Source organism: Lepisma saccharinum, chromosome 1 (assembly GCF_977018435.1).
Source record: "Lepisma saccharinum chromosome 1, izLepSacc3.1, whole genome shotgun sequence".
Classification (NCBI taxonomy): Eukaryota; Metazoa; Arthropoda; class Insecta; order Zygentoma; family Lepismatidae; genus Lepisma; species Lepisma saccharinum.
The window spans coordinates 8,101,611-8,116,232 of NC_139229.1; the positions used below are offsets into that span (position 1 = coordinate 8,101,611).

Below are 14,622 nucleotides of genomic sequence, written 5' to 3' on the forward strand. Positions count from 1 at the left end.
ATGACCTGAATCACTGTGTGTACGAATAAGTAACTATATAAATGGTGTCGTGGGAGAAGCGCACGTGGGAGGAGCGCACGTGGGAGGAGCGCACAGTGTGATCTGCGCACAGAGAGAAAAATATCGTGGATGAAGCGCACAATCAAATGTTCTTCTTCCTTTCCTTGCAGGTGAATGAGCAATGGAATTTATTATATTACCAGTGCCAAGGGTAAACCTTGTCTCTTACTGGACGGACATCAGTATCGTGTTGGCCGTAAGACTGAAAATGTTATCTACTGGAGATGTGTAAAGGAACGCCGGCTGAAGTGCAAGGGATCACTAAAGACAACATTAAACAACGACGTTTTTGGAAAGAAAACCTCATCAGTGTGTTCCGAATGTTGCAGAGTTGGAAGTTGTAAAAACCATGTCTGGGAACAACCGAAAATCCGATTGGTAGTTCAGAAATGTCCTTGGATGAAAATGTGTTGAGACTTTCCGACGGGACGAGCTTCCTTATGCTTGACCTGACAGTGGACATAAATAGTAATATTTATTTTTGCTGAAATACACACCACACTCCATACTCACTCGGCTTTCAGATACTGGATATCATGGTTATGATTGTTATTATACAATTATAATAAAAATAAACCAATAATTATTATTATGCCCTTAGGTAGAGTTTCCAATTCGATCCAGCAGATTACTGAACATCCAGCAGAAGTGTCTTTCATATTTTTTTTACGTTTCATGTAGTTAGTGTACTGAAATGGTTATTCTGTATTAACTTTTAGACATCTAGTTCTAGAAAGGCTTTAAAAATTATGGGGAAATTTTAGTCTTAAAGCACATGTTATGCGAACTATCACATTAAAACCTCAAGCCTTCACAGAGGATTATACTAGTTTAGTGCAGGTGCAAGACCCTCATTTAGCCGGGCCCCGTTGCTGAGTGGTTATCACATCGAGCTAAGACGCCAGAGGTCGCGGGTTCGAATCCCGGTCTGGGCATGGATGTTTATGAGTGTCCATCCATCAATTTCTTCGTGACATCACTCATCCCCATCTTCGCAAATTAGCCAAAAGTGTCACAAAAGGCGAGGTAAAATAAAGCAATCAATCAATCAACCAGACCCTAATTATTCTGCTGTCTTTTTTGTTAACCCTTATCCATGTTTTCACCCTACAATTTCACAGTTCAAATTGTACGTAGTTTTTCCTGATATCTCATGGGGGAAGTGCTCCCCTGGGTACCCTCTTCGGGTGCTCTTAGGAAATGCCATAAGAAATCTGGATAAAAGGTAATATTATTATTTTAAACATAGTATTTATTATTGAACTCTCAACAAATTATGTAACAATTGTAATGCACAAACACAGTTTAAAATATAAACGAGTTTTCTTTAACAAGCTGGGTCAATTTTCATAGCTAACATATTTGCGAACATTATCTTTTGAATCGTATCATTTCATGGAGATTAACAGAAAGCAAGAACGATTAACAAGTCAAGATTAAAAAGATTGAAAATTATGTTTACCTCTCTGGCTATTTGAACTTTTACAACTAAATTTCAATGACATTTTGTTAACCTAATGGTAGAGATAGATATTGAATCAATGATGACTGTAGGATTACAGTGAAGTTTCTGTTGACGATGACTGTTCAGACTTCCTCATCAACGCCAAGAACTTCCTAAATCGTCTTACCAGTTCCCATCTACTCTTTGTTCCTCCTTCTGAAGATCTGGCGGAAGTTGGTTCGTCGGGGATGGGTGCAATTGTGTCGAAAGTGGCGTGTTTCTTGTCCAGAGTGTGGCTCTTTGCCTTCTTCTGCTGATCGTCATCTGTTTTATCAGACTCCTTCGTCTTGCGTGAGCCACCCTTAAGGATATGCAGTTTTCTGTAGTCTAGAGAGTTGCTCATCTTGGTTCTCAGATCCTTGGCGAAGTCTGATCTCGCGAAGGACATTTGTGGTTTCGCCTCCGTCTTGTGACTGGCGCTTACTCGGCGAAGGGTGTCTAAGAAGTGACGCTTCTTCATGTTCCTCTCCTCCTTATCGTCCTCCTGGTTCCACATGCTGTTCACTCTCCACTGGTGATCTTGATCTGGCCTTAGTTTCGACAGTAAGTGGTCTGACTTTGAAGTCTTCTTGCCGACGTTCTCGCGATTTCGCATGGCATCTCCACTAGCTTCTTCTTCCAAGCTGATTTCCTCTGATATCTTATCTTCTTGCTCTAGTCTAAGTTTTGTTCTGACGCCGGTAAAGCTTCTGCTCTTCAGTGCTGACTCCTGTTCCTGTATGTCCTCCCACTGCCTGGCAAGAGAATGGACGCCACCCTTAGGCACCCAGCTTCCAACTTCCGCTCTAGAAGTCGATGGACGCTCAATCTCATAATTCGCAGGTGTGGAGAAACACAAAGGCTCACCACTGTCAGTGTCGCTGTAGTAAACAGGCTCGATGACGTTTTGTACAACTTCTTCTTCATCGGGATCAAAGTCTTGTTGCTCCAGCGTTAAACCTGGCGAATCTTCTCTCACGTTTGGGATTATCAGTTTTCCACTCACCCCAGCCACTTCTTCCTTCCATTTCTGACTGTTAATCAACTCCGATATCATCCCCTCCAACTGTTTTCTCAACATCTGCTGGCTTTCAGCATCCTCCCCACTTTGACACTGCTTCTCGTAGCTCCTTAAGGTATCCAAAATCTCCTCCAAGCCTTTCATCAATCCCGTACTGGCCTCCCCATCGCCTTCTCCTTCAACCGAATGGGAGCTAGGGGAACAAGCCGCAGCTTCACTGCTAGATATTATATTCTGTAACAACTCCTGTATTTCCTGTTGAAGATTCTCGCTAGGGGATGCATCATTCTTCCTTGATCCAGAATCGAGCAATGGACTGGCAGCAAATACTTGCAGCTCTTCTATGGCTCCTTTAATGCCTGGTTGTCTTATAGGTGTCTTCTGGCTTCCATCTTCAAAGGACTTGTCGCTCCTATCCATCATGTCACTACCACCCTCGCAGATAGGTGAAGCAGAGCCTCTCTGCAAATGCTCATCCTGAGGATTCACTAGGTTCAGACCTATCGGCCCTTCAATTGGATCCTTGTCGATGTTATCCATAACCTTAACCAATTCCGAGCTGACGTCGCCTCCGGCTTTTGCCCTTTCAGATTTCAACCTCTCCACTGTCTCCAACTCTCTGAAAGCTGAAATAAGAAAATTGTGCAAAAGGTCAGAAATAAACTAGCTGCTATTGGGTTCCAAAAGCTCCACGCAGCCTGAAGAGCCTGTGGTGAAGTGGTTAGCGTAGAGTGCTACGAATACACATGTCCTAAGTTCGAATCCTGGTTGAGGAAAAGGTGTTTAAGTGTTTTTGCTGCTTCATCTATTTAATCACTGTGTCATCTTCATCGTCGCTATTGGGGTGTCAGGGGTGACCTTCCACGTAGTACACCCAAATGTCAACCTCACTTCCAAGTTAGTACAGCCTGGACTGAAGACTAACGAGGCTCTGGCGACTGGCCCCATGACCAGTATAATTTTGTTTGTATTGTCCTGTTCTTTTGTCCTTATGTGTGCTGAGTGCCCCTTTGCAGCATCAGCTTTTAACGAGAGTCAGAACATTTTAATATTTTATGATTTTAGTTCTGCAACGTTAGAGTTGTGATTTGTAACGATAAGGGGCTGGACCCCGTATAATGTGACGGGTGCAAAATAGCCTTAGTGCTGACGCACCCAAAAATTTTAAATTCAAATTCAAATTCATCGTCGCTATTATAACTATTGTAGGAAAGTGATTTAAAAACAATGTTCAAGTATTATGCATAATTTTAAAAAAAAATCTCTGAACAGTTAATTATACATTATAAATTTAAACCCGGGTGTTATTTAAAAATAATTATATAATAGCATGCGGTGAACAGGAAACGTTATATTGGAAAAAGTCTCAATAGTTTCACATAATTTTAGGGTATAAATAATTTTACTAGAATATTTCACTTTAGGGAACGATTTTTTTTTAGTTTAGAATATCACACGTTTGCTGAATATAGTTTTGTTATACCTTCTTTCTTTTGCATATCTGGTTATTATACATTTATTCCCTACCAGTTTTGGCTAATCACGACGACAAAGATGAATAAATGAAATATACACTCACAAAGAAAACCCAATTTCTAGAGTGGATCCTGTGCTGGCGATGCACTCGGTCATAGAAGCAGCTTTTTAATAATATTAGCATATATTAACACACAGCACATTATTGGCAAATATAAATATCGTTTCAAGTTGTTGTACATTGATATTTTTAAAGTGTTTACCTTCCTATAGATATAATTAGATAAATGTTCATGATTAAAATATGTGATGAACCGAGGAAATGGACTTAGTTCGAGATTAGAACATAGATATCCCTTTATTATTAATAGGTTACACTACAATTTTCACCACGAATTCAGACTTACATTAAGTCTCTTTGAGCAGAATTATCTTGAGGGACTGACAGTGATAGCAAATCTACCAAAGTATAGGAAGTTGCTTCATACTTTTAAAGCCTTCATCTACTCTAACGAAATCAAGGCTTTACATAGCCTAAACACTCTACAATCGTTCGTACTGGTCACAGTAGCAGTATGTCCAATAATCTCAGTTGGTTCCCTATATTTTTATGCGTTTCAAAATATATGTATATATATACTTCATATATCTAGGTAGAGATAGGATCTGAAGCAATGAGTGTTATGTCGCCCCCTCTCTTTGACCAGTAAGATAACTACAATTACATGTAATGTCCTGTAAAACTGACCACAAGAACAACAATTGTAATGAACTTTTTAAGTATTTTGTACAAGAGTAAAACTTTTCAAGACTTTATGTTCATGAATATTACTATCACTGGATTCCCAGTCTGTGCATGTCTTACTTTTTCTACACCCAGGATCTATTTTACTTATAATAAAGAACTGCAATATTTTTACAACTGATTAATTTTCCTTTATATGATTGCAACATATGATAGATAACTTGCAAGGTTTCTTGGTGTGATCACAAACATTCGTACACTAAATTAACAAATGCATCCATACATCCACATCGTAAAGAATGGGTCAAGCCTGTAATAACGTATAGAACTTACTGTTCTGTTAGTAACACTGTACTTCCAGGTTTGCAACATTCTTATTCAAAATATACATTTCTTGTAACAAATGCAAGGACATTAGTACACAGAAACGAGTAAAAAAGAACACATGATCATTCAGAGAATGAGATGCACTGAATAACAATCCAGCAGCGATTAAGAACATCTTAAATTGATGAATATTAAGATATTCCTTTTGTGGCTTTATGAGAGTTTTACAAGTAAAATATGTTTTAATAGGTTCTGAGACATGTATAAGAGTAAACGGATTTCCAATAATGAATACGTAAGCTATGAAATATGTTATTAAACATTCTTGTAACGACGGGCTGAGAATTATATCATATCGCAATGTATTGCTTACGGTGGAACACTTCTATCACGTAACATTACCTTGATATGTGTCATCGGGTTTGAGATCTTGACCAATTTCAAAATTTGACATTATGAAATTGATCGTACCACGACATACCTGGATATGAACAGCACTACAATGAGATTGCTTAGCAACCATCGTCTTCTTCGTAATTATCATCGAATGAATGGACTCTAATTGAGCTTTCCTTATTTTCTTTCAATTTGAAATGTCACTCTGTTCTAAAACATTTCAAAGCCACATTTGTGTAGTATCATACCTACATGTATATAATTTTATGTCACCGTGTTAAGGCGAGTGTATAACGGGTGCTAAGTTTGCTATATTCATACTTATATCCCTGGTCAGTATATAATATGTACAGCACAGAATCCTAATTGACAGATTGGAAATAATGGGGTTGTGTGGTTGAAGCTGGGCATCTTCGCTCGCCCTTGGTGTTGCAAAGAAGGCGCTGATGAACATTCCGAATTGAGTCTGCACATTGATGATTGCGTGTTCGTGAAACTTTTCGCGTTACCTACACTAATGTCTGATTTTTTAGATTTTGCAGTTATTAAAATGCTAATAGATGGATTGATTAATTGATTTGCTTTATTTTACTTCGCTTTTTGTGCCACTTTTGGCTAATTTGCGAAGATGAGGATGAGTGATAATGTGATGAAATTGATGAATGGACACTCACAAATATCCATTCCAGGCCGGGATTCGAACCCGAGACCCCTGGTGTCGTAGCGCTCTGTGCTCGCCACTCCATCACTGGGGCCGGAAAATGTTAATAGAGCTCCAGAATATAAACAGTATGGCCAAAGTTTTATTGATTGAGTTGATGGTTTAAGTCCACTTTATGTTCAGTAAGGCTAATCGGGACTGAACCTACAGTTTAAAGTGGGATCTATGTGCCTCCACCGGGACCCCTTGATTACAAGGCGACGACGAATATGACAAAATAAGAACAGTATACACGAATTTGTCAACACTAAGCTATATTCTAACGAAAATGACCTACGGACGAAATTCAAAAGATGTACTACAATAATTTCATTAACTAAGTGACTATTTTGGAGTTCTTGCACTATTTGTATTCTTTGAATTTCCAGTCTAGGTTTTTCTATTTTGCACTTATGCAGGATATGTTAAACTTTTACAAAGTGTACAAAAAGTATAACATAATAATAATCTTTTATTTTGTCTCTGGGCAAACATAGGTCCAGAATATGGACGTCCGGGGGAGGGGCAAAGGGGTGCCCCCCCCCTGGAAAATGAACGTTCACCTAAAATTTATATATTTTGCACATAATTACATTTCAGTCACAGTAATTTATGATATTATAAGGGCGTTGAAGGAACATGATAATTTCAGACTGAAGCAGTGTTTTTTGAGAAGGTATCACTTCTATGGGGGAAAATATGCAGGATTCCTCCTGGAAAAAAATATTTTGCTTGCTCCTTCCTGGAAAAATCCTGCCTACGTACATGTTCCAGAACAAAAAAATGTTTCTGGAATAATCATCATATAATACGAGTATTTTGTCTTATCTGTCCTGGAAGTACTCTAGACAGTTTTTCTTCCTAGATTTAACTCTTCATACTGCCTTCACACGCTGTAGAATTACATGTTACAGTCAATTTTGTTCAATGTAAGTAAAAAGCCAGGCCTTCAAATGTGCTAATTAGGGTTAAATTCATTACGAGAAAATAGATTGTACTCATTTGAGGATTGAATTCTGTCGCAAGTATACCTACTTAAAAATTGCAATGTTATATGATGCATAGGTGTACAGCCGGGAAAATGATGCTGCTTACGGCGTATCAGAACCCCTCTCTGGAGTTCATTTTATTGAAGAATATAGGGCAATATTGTAACGGACAAGTTCTTGCAAGCTCCTGACTCTATTTCTACAATGGCTTTTGAGTACGATTTTCGACGGACAACACTCGATGAGATGTCTTCGCTGTCTTCGTGCCCTCTAAATTCCTTATTTGAAGTAAGGGCAAAACGATTAAGGAAGTGTGGATTGTTTACTTCCTAGCCATGACCGTAAGAAGCATCCCCATATATGTGACTTCCTGCGTTTGACTCTATCGAAGGTCACCCCCTAAGTATAAAACCCCCAGAAAATGGGTAAAAAGTGTGGCAGATCTGAGATGCTGCCGGAGGTGCTCTCTAACCTCCGATCCAAGATGACCATCCACCTAACCGAGCCAGGCTGTCTTCAGGCACTTAGATGATTGACAAGAATCTACTCTTACAGCCCGCTAAGTATCGCTAATCTAACCTTCTTTCCAAGCAGTTCCCTTACCTTAACACTTAGGCAGAGATACTCTTCATATGTCAACAATAACTATTCTTTATAATAAATCTTGTTATTGTTAACTATTACTAATTGTGTCTATACCTCACAGGTTCTCCCACTTAGTATTAAGACTCTACCAAGATGATAATGCATTCTCTTTCAGCTCAAAAGCCCAGCCATCCGAGTTACATCCTCTAGCGGTAATACGGGGGTCTCTCCTCGTACCGCTACAATATAGCATATCTTTATACTACCTTGTTCTTATTTTGAAGATTTAGAAACAGTATTATGTACACGTACTTTGATAACATTGAAGGGTAGTCTTCTATAAAGCAAAGAATGGAAACTATTACACCAACATGTTGTGAAGGAGACCTTAGAATTGATCATTGTGAAGACTTGATTCGGAATACGCTTATGGAAGAAATATCAACGTTTAATTCAGTTAACGTAAAGGCTCATCATGTAAATAGGGGAAATGAACGTGTAGAAATAATGCCAAAGCTGCCCGATCATCGGAATCTCTCAGTTGCGATGCTTCCATATACTGACCTTCTCCCAATAAACTTCAAAATATATGAAGACAGTGGTGTATAGTACAATTTCAATTCGCGTTTAATACATATAAATGGCTTGCGGAAAACTCACAAATCAAACATTTTTTCTATTCATATAATTTACCAAGATACGTCTTCGTACGGGCCATGTTCACACTAATGATCACCTAGCACGTTTACACATAACACCAAAACAAGCTTGCACATGTGGGGAAATTAATCAAGATGCCACACATTTCTTTCTAAAATGTCCAGAATTTGATAGAGAACAAGACAAACTGTATAATGGTTCGCGCCGTCATGGTGTTCCATTCCCTGTATCCCCAATAACCCTTCTCACGGATCTCAATCCTCCAATTATGTGGATTCTTTACGAATGTAACTTAACGATTTAGTGAACACTGAACAGTATTTTTTCCTTCCTGTGGATAACAAATTCATAGTGAACCAACACTTCAGACAAGATGACCAAAATCAACTCACAGTTGATAGGGTCAGTAAAAAAGAAGAAGAATCGGAATACGCATATCGGCCATCTTTGGGTTACTCCCTCCCCGCAATGCACGAGAAAAATGCTCGTTATCAACAAATTTGTCATTTCCATTCTGGTAATTATATGTCCCTGTTCTAACACAATAAACAATTAGGTGGTTGTGATTACGCTTGGATTTTCAAAACAAGAATTAATAGTTTATTCGTTCTCCATACTTGAGAATGGATATAACGTAAAAGTAGCAAAATTATACATATAGATGTTTCCTTGACTTTTTGTCATCGAAGTAAAATGGCTCCGTTGAATCGTATTAAAATTACATGAACATAAGTAATCTCATGGAATCTCATCTGCAACTTTTAATTCTAATTCTGGTATCGGTAAGTAATATACTTATTTTCTTATTTGTTTTCATACTTAGGCCCATGCTAAGGATCTTGATTTTCTTTATAATTTTTAAAAATGTTGTCGTATATGTTACATTTTTGACGATACTATTGTCTTTTCGGTTACCAGTACAACTTGGTGTAATTAAAAATAGCCACATGGTCGTTGGAAACGTTGGGACGAAAGCTGCAAGGTCAAAAGTTTGTCTAAGTTCATCAGATAGGCTAACTGGGATTGAGCCTACAGTTTAAAGTATGATCCCAGGTACCCGTGTAACATTTGTCTCATAATTCCTCCTTTGATGGTATTTTTTTCTCACACTTTATCATACCATGTGCCTCAACATGGAATCGAACCAGATAATCTTCATGACCACATCCAGTGGCGGACACACCGTATACCGATGGGCATAGCACAGGCTATCATTGAATATTTTTCTCAGCACAAGGTGAAAAGAAAGATAAAGTGCCATACATACTGGCACAATACAGAATATACATATATATCTGTGTGAATGGGTGGGTGGGTTGTTTGTAATGGATGATATTCAATTTGGTGCAGTAGGACCTCCTCGATAGCATAATTTCTAATGCTGTGGTCAGTGGCGAAAACTCTTTTCGAAAGAGGAGTAGCATTAATGGACGATATTCAGCAAATAACTCCCCCACAATTCATTGCTCCATATTTCGAACAAACAGATCCTGCGTTGAAAGCATGCCGGGTAAGCATTGTGCGTATGATCTTTGTCGAAATGATTCAAGGTATGATTTTCATGATCATGTGGGTCCTCTAATCATCAGTCATCCCTATTATTACGATAAACGTAGCGGTAGAAAAGTGACGTAAAATAACCAAAATAGGAATAGGATTTAAGCGTTTATTTCTTGAGTAGATACAATAATTAAATTTTGCCTCTAAATACTACACACACATATCAATATGCTGATTTTACATTAAGTCCAGTCATTGCTCCAGTGGGACAGTACATATTACCCACTACTACGGTAGTTTCATTTTTTAATGTTTTTTCCATCCTGTGTGTTTTCAAGGAATTTGATTGTACTGATACTTATGCAAGAGTTGTCAAACATTTCGTTGATAATATTTGTACATCTCAGTACAACTAGTTAACTCTACCATTTTACGCCATCTTTAAAGTACGCATTTCGTGAATAGAAACATTTTAAAATACTGGTCTGAGCAATGTTAATAACATCAAAGGAATTTTAAGAAATTCATAATAACACAATACAATTCTTGTTTCAAAAGTATTCTTTTATTATTCTTTGCTTTGCTTCACAGGTTTCCTGTAAATGCAATAATTCCGGTGTAGTCACAGCATAATATGAAGAATCGAAACCACGCCTGTCATAACACAGCAAAGCACAACTTCAGTAGATATGTCAGTGTTCTATGTTAGTGAGTTCTGTAAATAAAGTATTAGTTTCAGCTTATAAAATCCTTGTATTACAATTTTCACGATGTATAGGCAGCAGTTGTTTCAAATTGTATGTGTAGTGCAGATCTGTGAGAAGGTGGTGTTTGAGTTTATCGTCGAACTTATGGAGAAGAAGTTGTGCAAGATGGCAACTCGTCACTTGAAAAGTCACCATTTTTGTGTGCTGTCGAAGTTAAAGTAAGACCAAGAAACAATGGAAACCAAGAAACTAGTGGAAACAATTAAGATAACCGAAATGAGAAGTATAACAGAGGAAGAAGAGTCAAGTGAGGATAGTGGAAACAAAGAGATATATGGCAAAGAAGAATTGGATTCCACAAATACAAGAATGGAACGGTCTAGGTCAGCTGGAAAAACGGGAAACAAATACAATCAAAGAAAACGCAGAGAGAGCAACAAGTATCACGTAGCCTTTTCAACAAGCAGCATCTTTCGCAGAAGAAGTCGCCCTGCAAATGATATGGAACAATCAAAACCTGAGAGAAAGGGAACATCATCATACTCTCGGAATCGTAAACAAATATCAATAGGAACACAAACTAATGACTATTTAGTTCAGTCTGGGCAGAACAACTCCAACTTGACATCATATTCTCCCGGTCCATGTCTGAAAAATTGCACATGCCGAAATGAACGCAAAGGTCAGATACGGTATGTACTATGTAAGGCATCGAGACAACCATCAACATGTCAAGAACGTCAGCCACAGATTGGGTGTCCCTTCTGTAGTCACTGCGGACTAATTAAGAGTATTTGGGAAGCTGTTACACGGATGTTTAGACAAAACTTAAATATTTACTGTAGGTGTGACAAGCAACGCTTAGAACATGCAAATAACTCTCCTCGAAGATGTGAAAATAATGCAATATGTCCTTGCCCATGTAAGAACTGTTCTGGGGTAGTTTATTGTTGCTATGAGAAACCTAAAAGTTCCGGTGTGGCTAATGATGTCGCAACAGATGACAAAACCACATCACTTCATGTGATGAACGGAAGTAAGGAGCGACATGTCACAACTAGACATCAAAGGAAGCTCTCAAAATCAAAAAGAAGAAAGGAGAAAGGAGAGCAACCAGATACATCATCTTCTGAAAGTGATGTGGAAGAAAAAGAAACGGTGCCATTAAAGGTAACAAGAAGAAATAGAGGTTCGCGTAAGGGTAATAATCATACTGAAGCAAAAAGAGGGACATTACAAAATGAGGAACCACCACGAATATATTTGGCCAGCCCCAAGTACAAGAATGATAGAATGCATCCAGATGAAAGAATTATACCTACAAACTCGACCGTGAAAGATAAAATCAAATACAGAAAAAGGATATGCCATTCAAGGAAAGAAGAAAGAAGAATGGGAAAGGAAAAACCAAGTGAAGATGAAAGTGAGACTGAAGAAAATACAGGAAATTGGAATAAAGAACGCGGAAAATACGTGGAAGTAGGGAATGAAATAATTGAAAGTAAGGAAAGTGAAGACATGAATAAATGGAAAGAGAATATTAAGAATTTCTCTGTTTTTGGTCCAAAAGAAATATCGATAAAACCAAACTACGTACCAATTCCTGAAAACGAAGAGCAATTCCAATTTGAGGACTGTGAATACCATTATTCTTTGAGGAAATTTTCATCTCGAAATTGCAAAAATAAGCAATTGTTAAGAAAGTATAATACGAGAAGCATCATTCCAACGTTGTATGAGGAAATTCCTGAATATGTGTATTTAGATTCTGATAATAGAGTGGGTAGTTCTGAAGATGAATTGAAGGCCTTTTCTCTACCTAGCTCAAGTTGTGAGAAACAAAGTGGCGTGTTTTTGGTTCCTTTAGGTACTTCAAGTAGATCAGATGCGAAACACAATGAAACCAAGCCATCGATATGCAACAATATGACGTACTTACAAGAGAATTTGAATGAAAGAAGCATCACTGCAACAATATTAGAAGTTCCTACGGATGAGCAAGAAGACAACAAGAACATTCCAAAGTGTCTCGAATCTAATTCCAGAATGCATTCTTTTTTTCAGTTTGATCCAGAACTAGAAGGAAAAGCCTTGAAAGCACACAATAAAGGATTCACAGCTGGTCTTAAAGATCTTGAAGTAAAAAGAGCTTTCAATCAGACACATAAGATCTATCATTATAATGAAAATTGTAGTAAACGGCATCCTTACATACAAATTAAAAATTCGGACAGCTACATAGTCACAAAAGACATGAAATCTTATTTAAGAAATAGAAGTAGTTCTGCCAAGAGTAATATGAGGCGCAAGTTGAGTTCTGCAGATAGAATGAAATCGAAATCTAACAAAAATGTTCGTCATTAACGTGCATATTGCAAAGGTTATAAATATTCTTGTGCATTAGAAGACGTATCTGCCAACTATTATCAAGGAGTGAAGTACAATTATGATAATGCTAGGTCATCGTTTATAAATGTAAACTTGAATGACGAAACATAGCAAAAATTTGGAACTTGAACACAGCATTGGGCATTTAATAATGAAGTATACGACGCGGAGGTAATTGATAGAACTGATTGTACTCGAACATCAAGGACACAAACTCAAGCATATAATCAGGTACCTCGCACACCAACGGATCAAAACGTTTTCAAATGTTGCTGTGGTTGATGCTAATAGAAGTTTTATGAACAGATTTTGTCCGGATATCAGTCAGTTCCGGAGATGTCTTCCAAGCTTTCAAGAGTTAGCGCCACTCTGTTCTACAGGCATTGAATATCTGATTCATGATTCGACGCCAGGAAAGATTCAAGAATGATTTCTAATGGACGTTGTTTGGAGTAGAAAGTACTTAGAAGATCAGAACGGATCTCCGACCAATGTATGTGATGAGATGTATCACCACGTTGAATGTTGTCGACAGATCAATGATAATGTTCAACGGAAAATGTCAAATGCAGTAACTGGTTGAACGTTGGTAAGAATAAATCGTGCTGTTAAGATTAAGAGCAAGAGTAAGAAACATAATTTCAACCAAAACAAACAAGGCAAATATTGTGGAAATTCATCATTACGTGAAAGATCTCAATGGAAAGGAACTTCTTACCAACAAAAGACACGAATAGTAAGTATAAAAACATAAGCATGCTCATGACAAACATGTTTGGAAGAAAAGGAACAGTCAAATATGCCACCAGAGCAAAACAAATGTTTAATATCCACAAACCCATAACTTTACATTACGCCCTTGCACTTTACAAGTAATCATTTCGAAGAATAATAGGTTTTGATGAAAGCAAGATGAAGTCAAAGCCAACGATACAACGAAATATTTGTCTGAGAGCAAGAGTTTCAGAAAAGTCTTCCGACATGAACCCGGTGGAACCCTCAATTGCAACTACTTGCGAAAGCATTTCCAGTGAGAGTGAGATATAGCAGAAATCCGATAGCATTGACAATTTAAACTATGAGGAATGTATGTCACATGTAGTTCACTAATTGCCTGATACTTGAATAAACCATGTCACAGGAAAGATTACACCATAACAAAAATGTAAATCGTTCCTGTAAGTTCATAAACGGTTTAATCAGTCTGATGAAACAATCAGATTGTAGCAAAACCAATGGAAATTACATTTTTGAGATAGTTTTAATTATCGCAGCAATTGAGACCTGTAGGTAACAGTGATAGTGATAATTAACATAGATCTGTACATCACACAGCCTTGTATAATGCAATCAGACAGTTGCAAGGAAGAGCGTTCATAGTCTGCACAGTGCTTTGTGGAAGCTTCGTGTTGTGAACGTGTCCATTTGTAAACTTTTTGAAAAACTGAAACTGATTTGATGAGTCTTTTTTTCGACAACTATTCAAACAGAACTAGAATTCCGTCGTTCCAGAAAGAACAAGGATGTTTTCGACAACAATCAATCATTCCGAAATTTACTTATTTGAATTAGATGATACTTTAGG

The 14,622-nt window shown here is 37.7% G+C and overlaps 2 protein-coding genes across 5 annotated transcripts; one reads left to right on the plus strand and one right to left on the minus strand.

Moving 5' to 3' along the window:
- Positions 1-1,316: 1,316 nt before the first annotated feature.
- Positions 1,317-8,684, minus strand: LOC145978369 (uncharacterized). Of its 4 annotated transcripts, none has more exons than XM_083113166.1 (2): positions 8,631-8,684; positions 1,317-3,190 (listed from the first exon to the last, which is right to left on the minus strand). In XM_083113166.1, the coding sequence occupies exon 2, from the start codon at positions 3,102-3,104 to the stop codon at positions 1,617-1,619; it is 1,488 nt and encodes a 495-aa protein (XP_082969292.1). In that variant the 5' UTR covers positions 3,105-3,190; positions 8,631-8,684; the 3' UTR covers positions 1,317-1,616. The 4 variants fall into 4 exon arrangements, with proteins under 4 accessions (XP_082969292.1, XP_082968197.1, XP_082968712.1 ...); XM_083112071.1 differs by lacking the exon at positions 8,631-8,684 and adding an exon at positions 8,476-8,585; XM_083112586.1 differs by lacking the exon at positions 8,631-8,684 and adding an exon at positions 5,594-5,705.
- A 324-nt stretch (positions 8,685-9,008) lies between these two features.
- On the plus strand, positions 9,009-14,530 carry LOC145980657 (uncharacterized). The gene is made up of 2 exons (XM_083114014.1): positions 9,009-9,224; positions 10,534-14,530. The coding sequence occupies exon 2, from the start codon at positions 10,884-10,886 to the stop codon at positions 13,011-13,013; it is 2,130 nt and encodes a 709-aa protein (XP_082970140.1). The 5' UTR covers positions 9,009-9,224; positions 10,534-10,883; the 3' UTR covers positions 13,014-14,530.
- Positions 14,531-14,622: the final 92 nt, after the last annotated feature.

Bases quoted from the DNA above. Each gene is read 5' to 3' on its own strand.
- LOC145980657 (XM_083114014.1), top strand. From the start codon at position 10,884: ATGGAAACCAAGAAACTAGTGGAAACAATTAAGATAACCGAAATGAGA.
- LOC145978369 (XM_083111331.1), bottom strand. From the start codon at position 5,566: ATGTCAAATTTTGAAATTGGTCAAGATCTCAAACCCGATGACACATAT. The intron at 3,191-5,514 runs GTAATGTTACGT...TTCTTATTTCAG, and splicing joins ACCCGATGACACATATCAAG to CTTTCAGAGAGTTGGAGACA.